This window comes from Protopterus annectens, chromosome 12.part0 (assembly GCF_019279795.1).
Source record: "Protopterus annectens isolate FY-2018-M chromosome 12.part0, PAN1.0, whole genome shotgun sequence".
NCBI lineage: Eukaryota > Metazoa > Chordata > Ceratodontiformes > Protopteridae > Protopterus > Protopterus annectens.
Genome location: NC_056746.1, coordinates 872,974,215 through 872,998,644, shown reverse-complemented (window position 1 = coordinate 872,998,644; position 24,430 = coordinate 872,974,215). Strand labels below are relative to the sequence as shown.

The window sequence follows — 24,430 nt, the reverse complement described above, 5'->3', positions numbered from 1 at the left end:
CACATCTGATGGGGCAGTTGACTTTTAAAAAGTTAAGCGTTTTTAACTCCCATTACCTCCAGAGTTATCAACCTGCTTGAATATTTGTGTAGGAGAGATTAGACCACTTTTATCTGCACTTCCCAGCATTAGATGCTATGATCTGTCCAAGGAAGAATGCTTAGCCCAGGAAGAGTTGAGCAGCATAAAAGTATTAAAATAATGGAGGCTGAAAAAAGGGTGATGCATCAGTATTGTTGGATACTAGGTGGTGTACTGCCAAAATGTTCAGCCATTTGAATAATAATGATTACAATGTGATGTGAAGATATATGACATTAAGAGAGCATCGACACAAGTTGGTGCTTATGTCGACGACTAGGTCCTTGATGGTCTAATTGATGAAAGTGTAGGTGCTTATCCTACTGCATTTTTGGGCTTCTGAGCATGCTTAAAGATGTTTCTTTCACCTGAAAGGCTGTAGCATTGAGTAAAAAGACCACAGAAATGTTAGATTTTGTGCCATCATATCATTTTGTCTTTGAATTTTTAGATAAAAGATTGATGTACCTGTCATTGCAGCAATGGCCTCCAGTTATGCCAGTTCATACGTGACAATTTGGGAAGAAAAAACTATTTGTAATTGTTCTTATAGGTCATGTGTTACATTTTATGAGTCAGAAAAAGATGAGCTGATGTTTTTTACTTTGTTAAATCAGGTCGGTGAGTAAATGAAATTCATTATGACTTTTGACCAACATGCCAATTTTTTATATATATTTACTTTTATAGAGTAAAGGAAAAGTTCTGCAAACTTGTATATCTAGAACAGCTGTATCCTGTAATGGTTACCTATCCTACAACAGTGTGTGCCCCCCCCCGATAGAAATACAGTAAAAGGTCAGTTTATAAGAGCCAGTTGATTAACACAGAATTAACAAGATTGTTTACATGAGGCTAAGTCTTGGTAGGAGTTATTCCAAGAACCTTGTAGATACAGAAATACACACAGGTTTTAGAGGGAAGAAAAGAGAGATATAACCTTGCATTTTAGATGATGAACATTCTGCAAGCAGTGATAGAGATACTGGAAAAGGCAAGTATTTATCTATGACGTTAGTCATCTCCATTGGCTCAGAAAATATTTCTAGATAAATAAACAATAATTGGAAAATTTTAATAGGTTTTCATGATATGGTTACACTCCTTTGAGGAGAGTCACAGGTTTGTCTTTAGGAGAGGCAGAACCTTGAAAAAATATCACAAAATAGTAAGGGAGATGTAGTAAGTAAGGGGGAAATAAAAAATTTATGACAACCTAATCATTGCCAGTATTTGATGGTGAGCTAGTCAGAATTACTTCTAATGGGAAAGTTACACAGAATTGCTGAATTAAATGTGATTTATGTTTACTGTGTACAGTGCAAAACATTCTATATAAGCAGAATATCTGGACATTTAAGAAAATTAAGAAAATGTATGAAAGTATGCATGCCATTAGGAATCAAGATGCCAATAATGTGCTTTCAAAGCGTGTGATGGATTGTACAGCCACTAACATTAAATCTGCAATTTTGGAAGAAGTTGCTTTCTCTTTATGGCAGATATGCTATAGAATAGCTGTTAGACTGGGAAGAGCATGTGTGACAAGTGAAATTAAATGCTTGTCAAGCACAAGGTCTAAGTGACATTGAACAGTTTGAGGGTTATATAAAAAGAAGAGGGTGCGATTGTTCATTGACTTTGATTATATGACCTGTTTTGTTCACATGACTGCCATACAGCTTGTATAAAATGAATGTGTTTGTTAGTATTTGTCACAGTCTAAAGGAGTCCACTCTGAGGACAAAAATGTTTACTGTGAGTTTTTTTATGTAGTTATTATTTTATTAAAGTGGAATTATTGCTTGCATCATTCATTTTGGGGGTTATTTTATTTTAACCTGTTGGGTAATAGTGGTGTGACTCGAGACCATCTGTCTGGTGCCAGCTTGGACCTTTCTTTACTGCAGATTGGCATTGGTGGGATTCAAATGCCAAGTGTGCCAACTATCCACACTGATGACAGTGGGTGCCATCAATCATTCACACTTGCATATAAACTGAATTCATATAGTTATGTGATAGTTAGAGCTTTGAATCTTGGCTTTGAATCTGTTTTTTGTTTATATTTGCACTGTCAAATAACTCCTGAAGAAAACATTGTTTATCTTTGCACCTTTATTTATCTGCTAATCATGCTTATCTTTATTTTAAGTATAGTACTGGTAAAGGCAACTTTGACTTAAGGGACAGCATTATCCAGTCAGTTTTGTTACTAAAATAAGGGACTTCCCAGTTTTAACTAGGATTCAGTGTGGGTCCTAAGACAAGTACCCTGATTCATGATTTGGAGAATAACATGAAAAAATGTGGCATTGTTTAATGATTTTTATGTAGTAACTGATTATTTTGGTTTGGTTAACCATGGTAAAAAAAACATATCCTTGCAAGTATATGGACAAGACAACAGAGTACTCTTTAAACATATATGAATTTCCTCCAGATCTTCTGGTTTAAGAAATTCTGTTAGTGACAGGAAAGAAAAGACAGATCTTTATTCTAACTCGTCACCCCTGTGGCTAGCTCAACCTTGGTTCTCCCTCTTGTTTGTTTGCCTTCCTTTCATGGTACTCATCTGATACAGCAGAAAGGGAAAGTAATTCACCCAGATCTGTACTGTCTTAGCTTACTGTGTGTAGAGTGATTTTCCGTTCCCTAATTAGGGATATTTTCTACCCTCAGAGTATTCACATTCTGAAGGAAGCTGGGGAACATTTTTATGATGTGTCTAAAAAGAAGGACAATAATGCTTTTTTAAGCATCTTGGTGTATGCCCTAACATGCAGCTCAAGTTCATAATCTTGGAACAGGTCCTGCAGGATGGTAGAGGGGGTGATTGGGAGACCCGACTAGAGTACAAGGAATTGTTGTGGCAGCTTAAATTGAATGCAACTAAGCCCCCTGGTCTGAATGATAGTATTAGTATCAAGAGTGTTTTAAAATTAAGGAGGGCCAAGTTATGATTTCACACGTTTACAGTGTGCAGTTAGGTGGATTACTTTATCCATTTTGCTAAATTTATTTAACAATCTTTTAACTATTTTTAGCATTCTTTTTGCTTTTTTAATATTTTTTACATGATAATATAAAACAATTTTCACAATAGTATTTATAAAATAGTTATTAAGGCACATATGAACATTTTAAGGAAATCTTTCAGCTTTATTTAAAGATTTAAAAGATCTTTTTAGTATTTTATGAAGTCTGAGGACAATTATTTAGAATCCTTTAATTATTCATAATTCAGGTTGTATTGCAAGCATACATATGTTTTTTGTAACCTTTTTGTAAGTTTTTTTGATTATCTGTTTTATTTTCACTGTTTTATTTTAATGAAATTTTAATGGGTGCTTTAATGATTCATTTGCATATTGTAATTTTTCACTATGCTAAGTCACATGACTTTGGTCATAAATTATTTAAATTTGGATTTTCTGAAAATGTTTTATCTTGAGAAAGCCTGGTTTTAATCCAGGCGAAAGTGCTTGATGTCAATTTTATTATTTTTTTGTCTAATAAAATTTTACGTGAGCTATTCTGGTCGTTTTCGCTTTTCCCTAGCCTTTGGATTTACTGTTTTTTCTTGGTCTAAACTCTACCTGGTTTCTTGTTACTAAGCTGGGGAACATGCTACTACAACTTCTCCCTTATTAGTTTCAGTAGAAGAGGTCTTCATTTTGGTTAATCTGTTTCGAGTTTTGCCTACCTGTCTCACCTGCTAAGATTTGGGTTGGCTTATATTTCTCTTAGTATGCTTTGTTCCACTATATTGTATTGCCTTCCATGGTAGTCATCCTTAGTTTTATGCCGTGTGGTCAGTGTGTTCCTTAGTGGAGTTACCTCAGCCTCCATAGAAAGTAGTAATATTCAAACATAGATCATAGCTGCAGTAGCCTACCCCACAAAAACTGGACAGCTTTCCAAAGCTAAGAACAACTTCCATCTACTTCAGCTATCAAGATCTTGAGCAGAGCTTCATAAAAAGACAGTTTGGATTTGCACTTTTCCCACCTTTCCTGTAACTAGTCTAGTCCAGATACATACAGTCCTGGATACAGCAAATCTGTAAGCTTCTGAGCCCCCCCAAGCCTTTCTGTGTTGGAGGCAAGTCTTCTAGCTTATCAGTGGGAGTGGAAAGCACTAGGTAGCTTATCTACCACAAGAGGAGTGGTTTCTGGCCCAGAAATTGTAGTTTATTGGCCATTCGGGCAGTTTTTCCATCTCTTTCAACTTTCTGGTTTAATAGCCCATGTTTGCACCTGTTTACCACCTTTCCTGTAACTAGTCTAGTCCAGATACAGATTTGCTGTATCTAGGACTGGTTGTAAGCTTCTGAGCAGTGCCAAAGTCTGCACTTCAATTTTCCCTTAGATCTGCTAGTTCTCTCCTCTTCTGCACTTTTACTAGCTTATTAGTCTAGCACTTTACCAGACTTCTTGTAGCAATTATTGTAGCACGCAAAAGTGCTACCAGCACTAAACATTCTACAAGGAAACCGCTCCAGTACTTATTATTAATGCCCACCCCTCCAGGCATGTCTAAAGGTTAGTTCACTGTGCTTTCTCCTATTAACCTGGCGAACTTGGGCATCCAGAGGCAATGTAGCAACTGCCTCATGTACACTAACAACCTTCTCCTCTTACTTCCCAACACTCAGACTTGCGAGAGATGCACTTGTATATCCAAAGCCACGTACTCTCCAGCAAGAGGAGAAGGTCAACACTTGCACCACACCACATGGAACACATAGCCCTCCAGAACACGCACCAGCACTGCCTTCACATAAAAACACAAGCCACAGACCCACCTTCATGGAGGCTCTCAATAAAAATCTACCCAAACAGCAGAGACTTCCAAGGCAGAAATGTACTCCACCACCACAACACAACATTAATCATGAGACACATAACTCTTCTAAACAGTGTGCCACTCAACCAAAGCCCCTAAGGCAAAACAGCATGCCCAACACACTAGTCATAGGTGATTCACTAGTGAGGTACACTGATGTCCCACACACTAGGTTGAATAAGGAGAAAGTAACAGTCATCTGCCTACATGTAGAGAGACATGGAGTAGCTCTCGGATTTTGTAGCCCAGGCTGGTATGACGCTACCCCTGACCAGCATCCTACCATCACCCAGAATGATACCACAATACAATCCGAAAATGATTGATTTCAACAATTGGCTAAGTTTCTGGTGTCATTTTAAGACGATCCAGTATCTGTCTGCCTGGGATGACATGATTGACAGAGTTTGATGCTTTGCAGAGATGGCCTGCATCTGTCACCCTTGGGCTTCCGAATACTGGCCAACGATCTTGCCACCGCTATAGTGCCTTTTTCAGGTGGTGTTCAAAAGACCAAATTGCCACCATAACAGCTACAAACAAATGCAATCTGAGGGTCATGCTGCTCAACGCTAGAAGTCTAAATCTCAGAATGCACTCGCTCGAAGCACTCCTTAAAATGGAGAACATCGACATTTGTGCTGTAACAGAGACCTGGTTCAAGGTAGCAGAAAGCACCCCTGCACTACCAGGCTATAACTCGTTCCACACCTTTCGGCCCCAGAACTTGGAGCGAAGCTCCAAAGGCAGTGGGGTTTTCATATTCATAAAGGATGCTCACACCTCCAAACTGTTAGCCTGACATAATGCATCAGAAATACTTCAGGTGAGCTAACATTGGGTAAGACAGCGATTCAGGTTGCAGCCTGCTGTAGGTCCGCAACCATGTCCCAAAACTCGCACTCCACATTCCTAAGCACCCTGGAGAATATTATGGTCCAACCTAACACGCTCATGCTGACGACGTCAATTACCCCTTCATTAACTGGGAAAGCTACTCATGTACCAATGCACTTGCCCAACGTTTCCTGGAATTCATTAATTCCAATGCCCTGGACCAGCTAGTTCTTACCCCCATTAGAGGTAGCAACATCCTTGACCTGGTCATTACTAACATGGGCGACCATTGCTCTACACCAGTAGTCAACTCTTCCCTGGTTAGATCCGACCACAAACTAATCACCTTGGAAATCCACCCCCCCCCACAAAGGTAATCACCATGAAAAACTTCTCAAAACAGAGGTGGCTAACTTCATGGCACCCATGCAAATGGAGAATAGTTGCATGACCACCAAATCATACACCAATGTACTGTACCAACACAGAAATGCATGGATCTGGCCATACCCAGTAGAACCAAGATGCTGTCCTCCATAAAAAGGAAGCCAATCTGGTGGTCCCTGCCGTAAACAAACTCTACAACAGAAGGAGGAAACTGATGCGGAATAAGGTGAAGTCCCAAGACTGGAAAAACTCCCTTATCAACCTCAACAAAAAGTTGGGATCCCTCATCAAATCCTCTAAAGCTAGCTATGAATATAGAATTGCAGTAGATAGTAAAGACAACCACAAGGCCTTCTATAGTTATGTAAAGAATCTCCACGGCAATACCTAGATTTGCTCTGAGCTACTGCACAATGGTACCTCCTATACCGACCCAATAGATATTGCCAATAATACTGGCCAACAGATTCAGTGCCAACTTTAGTCCCCCCCCCAGGACCAATCACAATACCAGTAGATTGCCATGCACCCAGTATTACTGCTGCACAGGTTAAAACAGCACTGTCCAGGGCCAAGAATACAGCTTCTATGGGACCTGACAATATCCCTGGCTGTGTTGTACATGAACTACAGAGTGAACTGGTACCTCACCAGTGTGCCTGTTCAATCACAGCCTCACCTCAGGCTTTGTCCCTAACAAATGACGCACTGCTGCAGTCATCCATCTCCACAAAGGAGGAGCTACTACCAACCCTGGGAACTATCGCCCCATTAGCCTGATGAGTCTGATATGCAAAGCTGTGGAACGCGTCATCATGGGCCTAATAAACAAGGATATAGGGAATCTCCAAATTCTGGATCCCACACAGTTTGGTTTTGTGAAGGGTGGATCATACATGCTCAACCTGGTCAACTTCTTTGAGTCAGTCACCAGAGCTGTGGATGAAGGCAAGGTGGTTCATACAGCCTACTTTGATACCATCCCTCACTCAGGAATCATAGAAGAACTCACTAAGCTAGGCATCAAACCCCTATATCACTAGGTGGGTTGCAGACTGGCTCACAGTTAGAACCCACAGTGTGAAAGTAGCTGACTCCAAGTCAAACTGCTGGCTAGTCACAAGTGGAGGCCCACAGGGTTTGGTCCTGAGTGCTCTCCTGTTATGGTGTCTACTTCTCTGATGTCCAGGCCAACACGAAGGGACTCTGGCTGACAGATTTCACAGACTATTGCAAGTTGGGAGCTGTTATTAACTCCCCAAGTGATGTTGACATAATACAGAAAGGTCAGACCAATGACTGGTGTCAGAACCATGGCCTTAAGCTCAATGCCAAATAAATGTGTCGTCATCCCCTTTGGTAAAAACCCGGCTCCCATGAATTACCACATCGATGATAGTCCACTGAACACAGAAGGCATTATAAGCGATCTGGGAACACAGGTTGACAGCAACCTCTCTTTTGACCACCACATTGCCACTGTGGTCAGAAAGTCCATCTATGTGGCAAATCTCATTACTAAGGGTTTTGCATCCAGGACAAAAGAGGTCTTCTACTCTTCCCTCATTAGGCCAATCATCAAGTATAATGCCCCATTTGGCACGTACCTCACTAGACACCTGCAACAACTGGAGACGCTGCAAAAGTACCTCACAAAGAGGATACTAGACCTTAAAACACTTATCCTATATGGACAGACTCAAAAAACTCCAACTATTCTCTGTCTCATATCGCCTACTTAGAGGTGATCTCTGCTTGACTTACAAAGCCATGTCTGACCCATCTCTGTTAGAAATGCTACATCTAAAGAAATCCCAATCCCTCCGCACCACATGCTCCAGAGACCTCAACCTCATTACCACAATCAACAGAACATGCTGGAGGGACAGGTTCATAACCCAGAGATTGCCCATGCTATGGAATAGACCTCCCATGTTTGTCAAACAGAGCACCTTACAAGCCTTCTTCAAGAGAAATCTTGATGAGTAGATGGGAAATAGAAAATTCATTCCCGGGATCACTCCAGTGGCTCTACTCGACAGAGGCACTGGGAACTAAGGTCGGGTGTCACGATGCAAGGGTAATCCTATGGGCTAGGCTTGTAAAGGCTCCAGGGCCATTAGCCTAGTACACACCTATGAACTTATATGGAAAGATCTTTGCCTTGTTTAGCAGAACCATTTGGACCAGAGTGGAAATGGAAATTAAACTATAAGTTGACAAGAACCAAACAGCAGCTGTAAGTACCAAAAAAATATATATATATATAAAAAAAGAATTAGAAGGAAATGAAACAAAACTAGACAATCCACAAATATAATAGCAAAAGATGAGTACTTCTAGAACAACCATATGTTGACCAAGATGTGACATAGGAATGATTAAGCAGAGGTTAATTGAAACGAAAATATGAAAGTCTAATAATTGTGGCTCAGGATAGTGGGTTGTGTACTTGCTGATTTGCAAAGTCTATTGAAAAAGTGAGAGAAAGTTAAATGCAGGTTCTGTAAAGCAGAACTTGAAATTACACATCTTTTTGCTCAGTGTGATACAATAGCAATAACCCACGCCTTGGTTGTGGGTAATGCTGGATTTACCCACAGTTGGTGTGGTTTGGTCTGGTCATGAGGGCGAAGCCCGAGTGGCCAAACAAAGCCAACCGTGGGTAAATCCAGCATTACTCACACCCAGGCGTGGGTTATTGCTATTATACAATGACATTATTTAAGAAAAAAAATTACTTTTCTTAAATAATGGCATTGTATAATGCCTCCTTGCTGCCCTTCCGCAGCTGTCTGGTATTCTGCGGCAGTTCTGATGTACTGCGCATGCGTATACCCACGCAGTACATCAGAGCTGTGGGCAAAAGCAACGGAGAAAGCAAGATCTCCGTTGCTTTTTACAAACTGTTTCGCTATGTTAAATGGGTTTAACATAGTGAGACAGCATTAAAAAAAGCAACAGAGAATCTCTGTTGCTTTTTTATAGCTGTCTCGCTATGTTAAACCCATTTAACATAGCGAGACAGTTTTGAAAAAAGCAACAGAGAAAGCAAGATCTCAGTTGCTTTTTACAAACTGTCTCGCTAAGTTAAAGGAGTTTAACATAGCGAGACAGTGTAAAGCAATTGAGATCTTGCGTTCTCCGTTGCTGTAAAAAAAAAGAGTTGTAGTAATGGAAAAAGTCCGGGCGACCGGACCTTTTTCCATTACTATAACTCAGATTTACAACATGCATGCTGCCAATCAGAGTGCACGTTTTTGAATATTAATGGGGGGGGGGGGTCATTGTATAATTTGTTTTTACAAATAAGGGTGTAACTGTTTCTGCCTTGCCAGTTCTTCCTTGATGCCTAGCACCATGTCAGCTGTTACCCTGAGTCAAGCAATCTAGCTCTGCTCTTTTTATTGTTATTAGAAAGATGAAAGGGGAGCTAATCTTTCACAAGATGAAGTCTAAGAGCCTGTTATTTATATACATTTCCAGAATCAAAGAAATCAGGAAACCTATCAAGGCCTCCCTTGAAAGGAAATAAACGTGGTAGCTGCCTGCAGTTTTTGCTATGTCTCAAGAGGGAATCCTGTTCGAGTTATGAAAGCTCATTTTTCAAAAGCAAATGTGTCCTCTGCTGCCTTTTTCAAGAGAGTTAGCTATGCAGCAGTTTGTAGAGCTGCTGGTTTATCGTCCATACATTTATTAAACACTACATGATGTGGTCATAAGAGTTAAGGGTAGTTTTGCTCTGTCACTTTTCCAAGGGATGTTTGCTGAAACATCAACCCAGCTTTTAGATGCATAGCTTGCTACCAGTCCAGTACTGTGAAAACAGGGACATTGCTGCAGTGCTGCTTTGTGAAGCTCTCACTATAAATAGATGACTTAAGTGACACTCTCTTCACAGTGCTCAGTGGATTTTGTACTTCTCATTGACTAGCTAAGTAAGTTACACAACTAACTCAGCACGTAAAATATTACCCCAAACCCCTTTTCACAAGCACCCTTTTGTAATATTGTAATAAAATTGTATGCGTCTTTGTCACTGTGATGCTTCAAAGAGATTTTATTCTCATACATCATCTCCTCCTTCCCCCTCTTGTACCCAGATCACCCCTTGTTCAGAATATTTTCAGGTCTGAACTTTTGTGTCATCTGTCATATCTAAAATTTTTCTGTCAATGCAGATAGCATCTCAGATTCATAAAAATTCAGACCTTCATTTTGCTGCCTGGGCACTAAATTTGTATAGATGTATTGGTGAAGGGTCTGTTACTTTATGCTTCCTTACTCGTGGAATAGTTATATTTGATGTTCAAAAACAGTGAAATCTTAAGTTCTTCTCAGCTAGGCCTTCTGATAGTGTATTTTTTCTTGTGTACATGAAACTTGAAGAACCATCTGTTCTTAGCTCTTGAATTATACAAATGTGTCTTCAGAGTCAGCATGGATTTAGACCCTGTCATGGAACTGGTACCACATGTTATCATAGTTGAATGCCTTAATAAAAACAAATACATTTAATAAAATAAAAAAATAAAAAACTTATCCTTAATGAGGTTACTGAAACTTATCCTTAATGAGGTTACTGTAGCTTTATTTCTTGATTTGTTTGTCATTTTAGTACCATTAATCGTCTTCTGTTATTCTAGAAATGTATTCACCCTACACTGCCTTGTTCCAGAGCTACCTGTCTGATTATACCCAAGTAGTCCTGTGGGGATCCTCACAATCTCCTTCTGTTCTCTTATCCTTTGCTATGCCTCAAGATTCTGTCCTTGGATCCTTTTATTTCACATTTTTATTAATGAAATGTGGCAGAATTGCAGCTGTTCTTTTGGTCAATGTATGGATTGCTTGGCCTTTCTGTACCCAACTTCATAGTATCATAGGAGGTTACTAGGCCAATGGCCCTGGAGCCCTTACAAGCCTAGCCAAGAGTTTATCCCCAAAAAAGAAACCTCAGTCAGTACCTGTCAGTGAGGGACAAAGGTGGAACCCCCTGGGATAAATTTGTGCTTTCCCATCCACTCATGAAGGTTGCACTTGAAGAGGGTCAGCAAGGTACACTGACATGCATGAGAAGTCTGTTCCAGAGATGGGGGCACCCTCTGGGAGACAAACCTCTCTCTCTCAGCAGGTTTTGTTGAAGTTGCATATTAAATTTAGGCCTATCGAGCTGGTAGTGTGCGAGGAGTTAGACTTAAGGATATGGAGCATCTCTAGTAGAGCAGGGTCTGATATTGCCTTGTAGGCAAGACACAGATCACCTCTGAGGAATCTGTATGATACCAAGTAAAGTGAGAGTGATTTGAGCCTGTACGCATACTACAGGAGTTGGAGGCCATGGATTCTCTTTGTGAGTTATTTCTGTGGTGCCGGTGTTTGGAGAGGTACATACCAAACGGGGCATTATACTCGATTATAGGTCTAATGAGGGAGGAGTACAGAGAGGTAATCTCCTTTTTTCTGGATGCAATCCCTTTACTTATGAGATGAACCAAGTAAAAGGCTTTTCTGACCACTGCCGCCACATGATGGTCGAGCGTGAGTTTGTTGTCAACCTGAGTACCCAGGTCTCTCACCACGGGTTGTATGCTTAGGGGGTTGCCGTTGATATGGTAATCAGTAGGAGCCATGTTTTTGCCGAATGGTATGATAATATTTTTTTTGTGTTTAAGTTAAGGCCGTGACTTTGGCACCGGTTATTTGTAGCTGTGAGATCCTCTTGCAGTATGTTAATGTCATTTGGGGAGTCAGTGACAGCACCCAACTTACAGTCATCCACAAACTTGGTTAGCCACAGGCCATTGGTCTTTGCCTGGACCTCTGAGAAGTAGATGCCAAACAGTAGGGGCCCAGAACAGATCCCTGGGAAACACCACTAGTGATAGGTCTGCTGTCGGACTTGGTGGCACCTATTTTGACCTTGTGGGTCCCATCTGTAAGCCAGTTTGCCACCCATCTGACAAGATAGGGATTAACACCAAGTTGTGTTAGCTTTTCAATGATGCCCAAGTAGGGGATTGTGTCAGAGGCGTTGGCCAGGTCAAGGTAAGCTGTATGTACTGACTTTCCCTCATCTAGGGCCTTGGTGACAGTCTCAAAGAAGCTATGTTCAATAGGCAACATCTGCCCCTGAAAAATCCAAATTGGGTGGGATCAAGTGTTTGGAGATTGCTTATGTCCTTGTTTATGAGATCCATAATAATATGCTCCATGGCTTTATAGGTCAGACTTATCAAGCTAATGGGGTGCTAGTTTCCCAGGTCAGTAGTGACACAACCTTTGTGCAAGGGGATGACAATGGCAGTTCTCCAGTCTGCTGGAATGAAGCCTTTAATTAGGCTGTGGTTGAATAGTGTGCTCAGTGGTGAAGCTAGTTCTTGCTGGGGATGGTGCAGAATATAGCCTGGGATATTATCAGGTCCCATGGAAGCTGTGTTCTTTGCCTTGGATAGGGCTTTTAACACTTGATCTATGGAGATGTAAGGTGTGGGACAAGTATCGGGGAAGTTGACTGGGCCTTTGGAGGGCGATAAGGGTGTGAAGTAAAGGGGTGAAGTTTGCGTTGAACCTATCAGCTACTAGGTTGGCTAAGTCGGCAGGATCACTGTAAGTGGTACCATTAAGTACTAATTTAGAACAAACTTGGGCTTTACCATGGAGGTTCCTAACGTAACTGAAGAAGGACTTGTGGTTTCCCTTTGTTTCAGAGGCTAGTTTCAAGTCATAATTGGCTTTGGAGTTTTTCACTAGTGATCTAATTTGCTTGTTGAGGCTGAGGAGGGAGTTTTTCCAATTGGAAATGTGTTCCTTTTTACCCTCGGACAACAGTTTCTTCCTTTTGTTGTAAAGCCTGTTGATAGAGGATGTCCACCAGACAGGTTTGTGTTTCCTTGAGGTGCAGATTTTAGTTCTGTTTGATATGGCTGAGTCCATGCAGTTGTACAGGTGCTTGTACACTGCACTGGCATACTGTTCAACATAGATGTCTGCATCTTCTGCGGAGGGAGGTGGTGTGAAGCTGCTGATACCCTCCCTTAGGAGGGTGTAGTCAGCTTTTGAGAAGTTTTTTAGCCTGGTTATGGCTGGGGAGGGGTTGGGTGGGATAGAAACTTCAAATGAGTCAGACTGATGATCTGATCTCACCAGGGAAGAACATACTGTGGGAGTGGTGCAGCAGTCACCCATGTTGGTGAGAACCAAGTCCAGTATGTTATTTCACCTTGTGGGGGATGAGACCAGTTGGTCTAGTGCGTTAGAGTTAATGAAGTCAAGGAATCGTTGGGTGAGTGCATTAGTGCAGGAATAGTTCACCCAGTCTATGGTGGGGTAGTTGAAGTCACCAAGGATCAGGGTGTTAGGAGGTACCTTGATGGAGTCAAGTAGGTCCAGGTAGGAGGAATGGATGTCCTGAGACATGGAGGGGGTCTATAGCTGGGTGTCTTGCCAACTGTCAGTTGCACCTGGAGTAGTTCCAGTGCATCATGCTGGTAAACCAGTCTGGAGGTGTGCCTGTCTTTAATGAAGATAGAGACTCCACCACCCTCAGTCTTTCTGACCTCATTTTGGGGTCAGAAAGTGTGGAATGAGGTATAGCCTGGTAAGGCAGGGGTGCTATCTGCAGCCCTGAACCAAGTTTCCGTGACTACACAGATATCGCTATCTTCCAGTGTGAGGAGAGCCTCCAGTGAGTGCATTTTTAGATTAAGGCTCCTAGCATTGAGCAACATGACCTTCAATTTGCTTTTTGACAGATCTTTCACGTTGGAAGATTTGTCTTTGGGACATAGCCTAAAAAAAGGCACAGTGGGGGAGGCCAGAGCATCTGGAACCCCAAGGGTGACAGGTGTAGGCCATCTCTGGCAAAACAATGAGGTTTGTCAACCATGTCATCCCAGGCAGACAGATATTGGATCCCCTTGGAAAGACACCAGAAACTAAGCCAGTTGTTGAACTCGGCCATTTTTTGATGGTTTTGTGGCATAATTCTTGGTGAAGGTAGGATGCTGCTCATGGCTAGGGTCACACCTGCCTGGAGCACATATTCTGAGAGCTCAATCATGTCTCTCTTCATATAGTCCAGGGAGGTACATCTGAAGTCATTCACACCAACATGGACTATGACAGAGTCATATTTGTACCTGTTGTGGAGAGACTTAAATGCGTGCGTGATGTGGTGGATTCTAGCGCCTGACAAAAAGCTGACCATGACCTTCTCCTTGTTGAGCCTGGTGATGGGGACATCAGTGTGTCTCACTATTGAGTCGCCAATGACTAGTTTGTTTGGTTTGTTATTATGCCTTGTGGGCTGCATTGGTTTATTGTTATGCCTACTGGGCTGTGTTTAAGACACTGGTGTGTTGACTACTTTGTGCAATGTGATTGCCATTTTGTGTGGAATGTTTGTGAGTGTGTTGTTTAGGTACATTTTTGTTGAGGGCCCCTGCATAGGTGGGTGTGTGGCTCTGTGATGTGGGTGGTGTGGTACTTGTACTGGCAATCTCCTCTTTGTCAGCAGTACTGACTGTGGTGTGAGAGAGCATGGATTCCAACTTATTGATATAGATGCATCTCTCGCAAGTAGAAGAATTATGTGCTAGGAGAAGGGGACTGACTGCTCCGTGAACATGAGGCAGTTGCTACACTGTCTCAGTATGCCCATGTCGACCAGAGTGGCAGGGGGGAACTGAACAACATTTCAAAAACACAAGCATCTCTAAAACTTGAGTTTACTGCGGTAGGAAGTTGGCTTGCTGATTCTGGATAAACCGTGAATACCAAAATGGTATTCTACATTTGAGCCTCCTAGACATCCAGTGACTTCAGATTGGAGTCTTATTTTTGTAACTGTGAAGTAAACATTGGCTCCTTTTGAGACTCAGTTGGTGTCAAAAATTTATCTTGGAAGACTGTGGTTTCCTCAGCCAGAGGAATTGCTGATATATAGGTTTTACTGTCTACAGATCTATATGTCTTATGTAAGGATGTTTCCTTTTAAAAAGGCTTTTTCCATGCCTAGAGTAGATTCTAAATTTACTTTGAGCTAATCTGTTCAGCTTCCTGTTTTTTCTTCCTAACGGACGAAAGACAAATGAGAAGTAATTTTGCACTATATGGATGTTCACAGAGCTTACACTGTCTGTGGACAAAACTGATTGCCCTGAGGTTTGCAATCCCTGGACTGAAATTGTCAGGGAAAAAATGGCAGAAACAAGTTTATAAAGCATGTTTTGCAGGAGGGCAGGCTCCCCAACTTACATAAATACCAACTCATGATTGCACCAATTCAAAGAAGGAGAAAATTACCCCCAAAGGGGCATCACTTTTTGGCAGAACTTGCACACAGTGATTTCCACTGGAGGTATTCCCTTTAGACAGCCATACCAGTTGTTGGTTTCTTTTCTGAAATAAACACACCCAGTAATAAAGTAGATAGCTAACAGCAGTGTTTCAATGATCAGTATCACAGCACAGGGATACTGTAAGTTAAGGCCAACAATACCAAGATCAAACAGCTACCACTATAGCTTGCTTTCTTTTATTTATCTATTTCAGGAATATCTACATAGAGTGCATGTGACACTGCCAATTGGTTTTCCAGTCATATGTTTTTCTAAATATTATAATTGCATGTTTTACAATGCTGTATTTTACTGTAGGCTAGATATCTGTATATTGAACCTACAGATTACTCGGGTGCTGTCTAAACTCATACAAATGCTATCCTGCAGGTAGGATCCCCACGATACACATAGTGCAGAGTGTAGATGTATAAATAACAGGATCCTTGCTGTGAAGGGTAGGTTCTTCCTCCAATGCCCAGATACTCTGTGAATTTTTGGCCTGGTAGCATATACATAGTACTGACAGCTGGGCTACTTTTGTTTTTATTGCCAGCTTTTATAATGTAGGGTTATTATAACTTTTTAAACGTTGTTATTCATAAACTCTTACGCAGATTTTTAAATTTATTATTTTTATATTGATATGTAGATGTTTAGTATAATTTTGCTATATGATGTTATGTATTATTTTCCTTTAGCTGGTATAATATTGACTTACATTTGCTAACTTTATTGCTTTTTTACCTGCCACTAGAGTATTTTTTTGCTAAGGGTTTCTACAGGTTTACTCCTGGTCTATGAAGCAAGACAGAATTAATAATTCAGGTGGTTGTCTCTTTATAGCTACGATGCTCTATAACAACCGTGGCAAAATACTTTGACACAGTAATTTGGAGATATTCATCTGCTCATGCCATCTGGCCAAAGACTGACATTTATATTTGGCTTTATTTCATATCATGTGTATAATTTCTGCATCTATGATCCTGTTTTTACAGCTCCTGTTACACTAAGTATATGGTGTGCTTTACCAAGTACCTTACACAACTGTGCTTTCTTCTACTCACTGCTTGTATCTTGAAATTGTGGTGCTATTTAGGATTGCACAGGAGAATTTTGATTGTAGTGTTTGAACATTAAAGTACCTCTTTCATTATAATCTGTACATCATTCAGTTACAGTGCCTACAATACCAGTTGTAGTTTTGGCATATTATATTGGCTTAACGGTTGGCTGCGGTGTTGCAGCGGTTAGCATTGTCGCCTCACAGCAAGAAGTTCTCCCGTTCGATTCTCGGCTGGAGTGCCTTCTGTGTGGAGTCTGCATGTTCTCCCTGTGGTCGAGTGATGTAAAAGACATGCAGGTAGGTGCGTGCGTGAATGGGTGTGCCTTCCTTGAAAGTTGGGCTTCGGGCTGGAAACTTGGCACCATAAAATGTCACTGCCAGTCATTAGCGGACCAGAGTTCCACTGTGGCGACCCCTAACCGGGAAAAGCCAAAAGGCATTACTATATTGGCTTAATGGTTGCAAGGAGTGTAGCCTATGTATTTTCTGAGTTGAAAGGCAATCTGACTTTGGTCATCTGGTGAGTGTCTCAGTTGATAACAAAAAAAAGTTTTTGTTTCAGTGTGAAAGATTGGTAACCTTTGCAATCTTATCAGTATATTTTATGAGCTTCTAGCTGTAATGGATTTTTGACTGCCTACTTTTTGATACTGATTTGCGGGTGCATATTTGTAGTTTTTAGCAGCTTACTGGATTTTTTTCTGTTTTTCTTTGCACAGGTGTGATGAACACAGCTGGGGCCCTATTAGGTATGTATAGTTGAACACTGAACTCATTACAACCTTCCTTACCCCAATTTTACTTGATAATCTTCAACATTTGCTGTTATCTTAAACTAGGAGCTGTAGTGGGACTAAGGGTTCAGCACTTTTGCTCAAATGAAGCTGTTTAAAAGCCATTTGTTATACTGTGCATGCTAATGTGTAATGAAGGATCTGCTTGATGGCAAATATTACTCTGACATGGTTTTCCTTTTTGACTCTCTCTCTCTCTCTCTCTCTATATATATATATATATATATATATATATATATATATATATATATATATATATATATATATATATGTATACATGACTCTGTAGAAGTCTAGTGACTGAGGGTTTTGCACTATAGGAGTGAATATGGTGAGAAACTGGACAATGACCTTGACTGGTGGGTGGTATACTTCCCATGATTACCACTTAATCATGAGCTCACAACCAACAGTCTTGCTACTGCACTTTAATTCACTTTGTCTGTACCAAACAGTGATACCTAAAACTGTCTGTTATGGTCCCCTACTATTAAAGTCATTATTCTTTCTCCTACTATTTCTCCAAGTCATTTGCTCTAATTTGCTGCTGGGTCTGTCATCTCCAGTTTCTGCAGCTCATGCTTCCTCCCACAGCTTTCTGAGCCATATAGCCATGCCCCCCGCACACTGCACAACCTCATCCACCTTTATCAGGAAAGGAAGAGAAAGACAAAGGTGGATGAGGCATGCAGTGTGTGGGCATGGCTATATGGCTCAGGAAGCTGGGTCTGTCATCTCCAGTTTCTGTAGCTCATGCTCCCTCCCACAGCTTCCTGAGCCATATAGTCATGCCCACACACTGCACCCCTCATCCACCTTTGTCTTTCCCTTCCCTTCCTGATAAACCCAAGGTACAGTGTTGTCTGTTTTCATCCATTCAAGCATGTGGTTTGTTGGATCCAACAGGATCCAACCTTCATGCCAATCTGAAGCTTATTGATTCCAGTGCTTTGACTCTGTCCCTACCCATTATACGCTTGGCTGAACCACAGATCTCGTTTGCCGCTCCGACAACCCCTCAGCCCCATACTCTTTCTCCAAGAGCCCATTTTTCACTGGAGCTAGTGATATCAAGACTTTATTCCCCCATACTTCAAGAAAAGAGATGCTGTTAACCCTCCTGGGTAGCATCATCCTTTTGGTCATCTAGAAGCTTTACAGAGATGGACATTGACAGAATGATATGGAAATTTTTGAATACGCAGATACAGCTTGGGGTTATCCCGGCACCATCCCCTGGGAAGGGGTCAACTGTTGGCTATCTTAACCCCCCATGCAGCAATCCACACTGATCCAACCTTTGGCTTCAGGTTCATTAGAACTGATTGAAACCATAGATGTTCTTCGTGTTTCACTGTTGCATTCCTGACTTGTGGGATTTCCTGCTGTGGGATTTCCTGCTGTGGAAGCTGTTAGCTGGCCCAACTATCAGAGTAAAAATTTCCCTCCTCCTAAGGCTAGTGGATGCCCTTTCCTGACATCAGTGCGCTTGGGTATAAAGGGAGCCGGCCAATGCCATTACATTAGTCTTTTCTTGCCATTGGTGCCCGAAGCAGTGCTTCACACTGTTGAATGGTTGGCAGCAGCGAGAAGCCTTCCAAAGCTAAGTACTTCATTGGGGAACTCTTTCTTGCTGCAACTCATGTCAGATAATGTTAACAGTTGTGCAAACGAAGCAAAACCTGGTATCAGCGATAAGTCCAGAACTACTGAATAGTGAATAAGCCAAAAAATAAACTTTCTTCTCCAGTTTTTGGTGTTTTAGTTCTTCAGTTCTTCAGTTCATTAACAAAAAAATAAAAATATTTGCTGAAAGCATGAATTCTGGGTATAAACTTTAATAAATAAATCCACGAGTGTAACACACTTTCGCTTAGCAGCTTCTTTAGGTGAATAGTATAGACCTTAAATAATCATTAAAAGAAGCCACATGAGAAAAATCATATGATCACTATACAAAAATCATGTGATATTTGAAAAGTCATATGATAAAACAAGGAGGGGTTAGGAAACAGCATTATAATAAATATATATATATATATATATATATATATATATATATATATATATAGTAAAAGCCATCATAAAAACAGTATTACATATAAAAGACATAAAGAATATTTCACTTGCATTTGTAAACACTTTAAGTATGGTTTTATACTAACCATACCATTAAGACCTGGTGCAATATGTGCTTTAAAATGCAATATCAAATTCTTCTTCTGTTTGTCTTATGTCACCCCCCTCTAAGTGGTTTAAAATTATCCTTTAAAATCATGAATATAAAAGAATGTCTTTCATCTGTATCAGTTATATGTCTGTAAAGTGCATTAGATACTAATTTCCTTCTAATCTCCGAAAGGTGATTGCCTAGTCTTCCTTTTAACTTCTGGTTCGATTTGCCTATATAATAGGCAGGACACTGGCTGCATTTAGTTAAATAAGCAATATTTATAGTAGCACAGTTTCCGTATAGTTTCAATAAAAATTCTTTGCCGTTTGTTGGATGAGTGATTTTCTTCCCTGTGTATATGTAATCACAATAAACACAATTGTGGCATGTAGAAGTACCCGATTTAGTACTAGAGAAAAAATTATCATCATCAAAAACTGATTGCTGCTTATAGCACAACTTATTTTTCAGGTAGTTATTTATGCAATAATGTAAGTTCTGGTTATATCCTTAAACACTGGCAAGTTTTTATATATAATTTGTTTCACAGTTGTGTTATTAAATGTCAGGTTATATCTTACTCCGTCTGAATTGTTCTGTGTAGTTTTTTCTATATTGTGGAGCATGTATGCAAAATATGGGTTTAGATTCGGTAGTTCTTAGCGCTATAACATCCTATTTTATAGCTTGTGTGACATTTTTTTTATAACCTCTTTCAATAAACTATTTTTTAAGTTACTTAACTGTTGTACCATCTTAATATCATCCATATTCAGACTTGCCACCCTTAACAATTGATGTTATGTAGTCCTGTCTCACCTACATTCTTACCCATGGGTTCGGAGCCGAATATCGGCTCTGACTCGGCCGATTTTACTAGCTCGAAATCTCTCATTAGCTGGGCTAAGCAGGTATCCCATGGTGCACTGCTCCATATCCCCAGATCTCATTTGCCGCTCGTGTAGCTCAGACGTGGTCTCGCTTGGCTGTGGCTAAGTACCTTCTGTTTTCTTGTATTGAAGAAAGTTTTGATTGCTATCAAAAGCTGTTTTCATGGCTATTTATCCAAGTTGGCTAGAATTGTCTAATTTGTCGAGTTTGCTGATTGTGTGATTGTTTTGTCGTATCCCACTGACTGTTCCCTCGGGCTAGGCCCGTTTCAGTTAGAGGGCCTAGTTCTCCTCTTTTTGCCTTTTGTGGCAGAACGGTCTAAGCTGTTTTAAGTTAGAGGTTTGGATGTTTCCTCCTCCTTGTGTGCTTTGTTCAATCCCCTGTTAAGAGCTTGTAGTTGGTGTTGTGTGTTTGATCACTGTTTAGTGTTGGCTTCTGTTAGCATCGTTCCCGCCTCTTGGTAGTAGACGTCTGTGTGTTTTTTTCTTCAGACTTGGTTTTGCTTCATGGGCTTTGTGATTAAGATGTCTAAGGCTATCAAGGAACACAAACCATCAGGTTTTAAGAAGTGCTCTAAATGTGGGTATAAAATGTCCATTAGAGATGGGCATTCCATTTGTGTCTATTGCTTGGGAGCCCTCCATCTGCAGGAATCCTGCAGTTTTTGCCACGCATTCGGTCCTAGAGTTCTCCAGGAGAGAAAGAATAAGCTAATTTTAAAGGGACTTTTGAAACCCTCTTTTGAAGAGGCTATGGACTGGTGTTCCACTGGAAAGTCAAAATCAGGCAAGTCAAAAAAGAGATCTCCGGCTCCATCAGCCTCATCGGAGCCTCCGGAGAAAATCTCTAAAAATGCATCAACCTCCTCGGCTCCACTGTCCTCTGGGCCGAAGGAAGGATCAATATTGACAGAACCGGCGTCGGCTCCAATTGTATTGGAACTTCCTAGGAGCCGATCACCCAGTCTCAGACCAGCTTCTCCTGAAAGGAAATCTCATTCTCCATCCCTGTCCTCCAAGTCCTCCAGGACCCTTTCGGGTGTGGATGTTGATAGGATAGTTCAGAGGCTCCTCCAGTCACCGGTTTTGGCGAAATTGTTTTCGGCTCTAACCCAGTTGGCTCCGTAGCCCGTCTCGACCCCGTCTTCGATCTTTCCTCCTCCGAGCGCAACTCTGACTTCGGAGCCGAAGTGTCCCATGCCATGTGATGTTTCTAGGCCAGTGCCGATGCCCCATTTGGCTCCATCGTTACTGGCATCGGCTCCGACCCCGTCTGCTCCGTCTTTGGGGTTCGGGACACGGGATTCCTCTGTCGGGCCCGAGGGGGACATCTCTGGGCTTATTTCGGTCCCGAGCCTCCCTCTCGGTGCATCGGCTCAGGGAACTCTGACTCCCGTCGTGGCTTTGGAGACTAGTCGCTCCTCGGATTCAGGGGCCAGCCTTTGAGGCTATGCGGACCGCGCTGGCCAGGTCATCAGCTACATCAGGCGGGTCGGTCACTCTGTCCCCCACCACTCCAGTGAGAGCTTCTGATCACCACCCATCCATGGGCAGTAGAGCACCAGGGCCTAGGGATATCCCCACGAGTGGTCCCCAAATTTCTGAGGGTCCCTCAGAGTTCGTGCCTGAGGAGCCCCCAGAAAGAAATTGTGCAAGAGGAAGCACATAGACTCCCAGGATGAGTCCCTCACCTCTGATGCTGACCTCAAGGAATCGGAGGGGTCCCACAAGTTATCCTCTGATGATGTTTTCTTCTCCGATATCCTGGAGATACTGAAACAAAGAGGTGACTGGCCGTCCAAAGCTCCTTCCAAGGAGGAGTCAGTATTCCTTAAGGCTTTTGGTGCTCAGCCCTCTGCCTCCTGGGTGTCTCCACCCTTTGACGAACTCATTGATCTGATTTGTCGAAGAGTGTGGGAAAACCCTGATTCTGTAGAGCCCGTGCCCAGGCATCCCAACAAGTTTCTTTCCGCCCCCCCAGAGCAAAGAGTTTCTGTCTAAAGGAGTCCCTGTAGATGCCATGGTGGTGGCGGCAGCCACCCAGAAGGAAGTAGTAGAGTCTTCTTCATCCTTCCATCCTCCTAACAAGGAGTTTTGGACCATGGATCGGTACGGGAAGCGTACCCTCTCGTCAGCAACCTTTACCTTACGGTCGCTGAACTGCCTGTCTCACTTCACTCTGCTCCAGAGAGATCTCCTCAAAGAGTTAGGTGACAGTCTTGTGGGTAACGTTCCTGAGGCGGTGGCTCAGACGGTTAACGCCCAGGTCTCTACCCTCAACTCCATTGTTAACTCGTCCATGCGGCTCATTTCATATGCAGCCGAGGGAGCGAGTAGGGCAGCAAGCTCAGGGGTCGCCCTTAGAAGGCAAGCAGGGCTGCGCCTGTGTCACTTTGCGGAGGCCTTCAAGTCTTCCTTCACTGATATACCCCCTTTGATGGTTCCCAACAAAGATACACAGACTGATGCCCCTGAGACAAGCTGCAAGCAAGATGGGTTCTCAGCAGCTCCTAGGGACCATGGCACAAAAATGTTAGTCCCTTTATTCTCCAATGGCTCCAACATGAGAATTCTCCAATGGCCTTTCTTTGTTGGTCTTTCTTTCAAAGGCTTCCACTGTCTCATCCCCACGGACAGATGCCACAGACTCCTCCCAGATGGGGTGGGGGGCATTATCTTGGCAGGATAGTCAGTAGTGTGGTATCTAAACAAGCAAGGGAATCAGGGTCTTAACCTCTGTGCAGAGGCCATCTTGACTATGCTTTTCCACCAGGGTTCAGCGTCAGCCACCATCAGTTCAGTGGCAACGCAGCTCTCTTCGAAGGGTACTCTGTTGCTCCATCCCGGGTGTCTGAACCAATCATGCGCTGGGATCTTAATTTTTGTTCTACAAGCCCTTACCTTACCACCTTTCTCGAGCTCTGCATACCCTGCGGTGAAAGTCTTCTTGGGAAAAAAACCTTTTTAACAGCTATCACTTCAAAGCAGAGGAGGATTCAGAGATTCTCACCCTCTCTATCAAACCTAATATTTATCTCTCCATAAAGACAGGGTCTCTCTCCAGACCAACCGCCGTTCCTTCTTCGTGTGGCCCCCGTGTTCAGCCTAAATCTAAATCCAATCCTGCCTGTCTTCTCTCCCACTCTTCTTCTTCAGCGGGAATTCAGGTAGTTTCAGCTGGATGATGTACAACAACAAAGACACATACACCCGAACAAAGGATATCCGATCCAGAAAACAACTTTTGTTTTTTTTTTCAGAGAGAAACCTGTTCAGGTCCAGCGGTCTCCAGGGTCTAGGTGGATATCTAGATATCTTATATTATCTCTCATCTATCAAGCGGGAGGGAAAAGATCGTTCTTTTCAACTCCACTTTCAGTGGTGTCTACATCCACAACCTCACAGCCTATCCAAGCCATCATATGATTGGATGCTGCAGCTACCTGCTGCAGCTACCTGGGCTTCTCCCTCTCATTGGTGTTGTTCTCCATTGGCAGGTCTTCCTTTGGCTCCACAGTTCTCAGGAACATTTTCCTGTGAGCCACCCAGGATGTAGGTGCTAGGGACGCTGTCCCAAAGGTAAGAATGTAGGCAAGATAGGACTACATAACATCAAGAAGTTATGTACTCACCATAACGTTCGATGTATGTAGTCCATCTCGCCTCACATTCTTACTTACCCTCCCACCTTCCTCCTTCCTGGAGGATTTGGAGGTTAGGTTGTTACCTGCAGGGTTCCTCTGCTTAGCTTATTCTTTACCTGGATGTGGTGTGTGCATGGGGTATAAATGAGGTTTGCAGCAAACTAGATTTGGGGATATGGAGCAGTGCACCATGGGATACCTGCGTAGCCCAGCCAATGAGAGATTTCGAGCTAGTAAAATCAGCTGAGTCAGAGCCAATATTCGGCTCCGAGCCCACGGGTAAGAATGTGAGGCGAGATGGACTACATACATCGAATGTTATGGTGAGTACATAACTTCTTGTTTCTTAACAATGTTGTATATGAA

General features: G+C 42.1%; 1 protein-coding gene across 1 annotated transcript in view; it reads left to right on the top strand.

Moving 5' to 3' along the window:
• SLC17A9 (solute carrier family 17 member 9) overlaps positions 1-24,430 on the top strand; it is a 679,555-nt gene that overhangs the window by 553,903 nt on the left and 101,222 nt on the right. Inside the window, exon 12 of the mRNA XM_044089907.1 lies at positions 17,283-17,312. Coding sequence (XP_043945842.1) covers positions 17,283-17,312 — 30 coding nt within the window. The remainder of the gene's footprint in view (positions 1-17,282; positions 17,313-24,430) is intronic.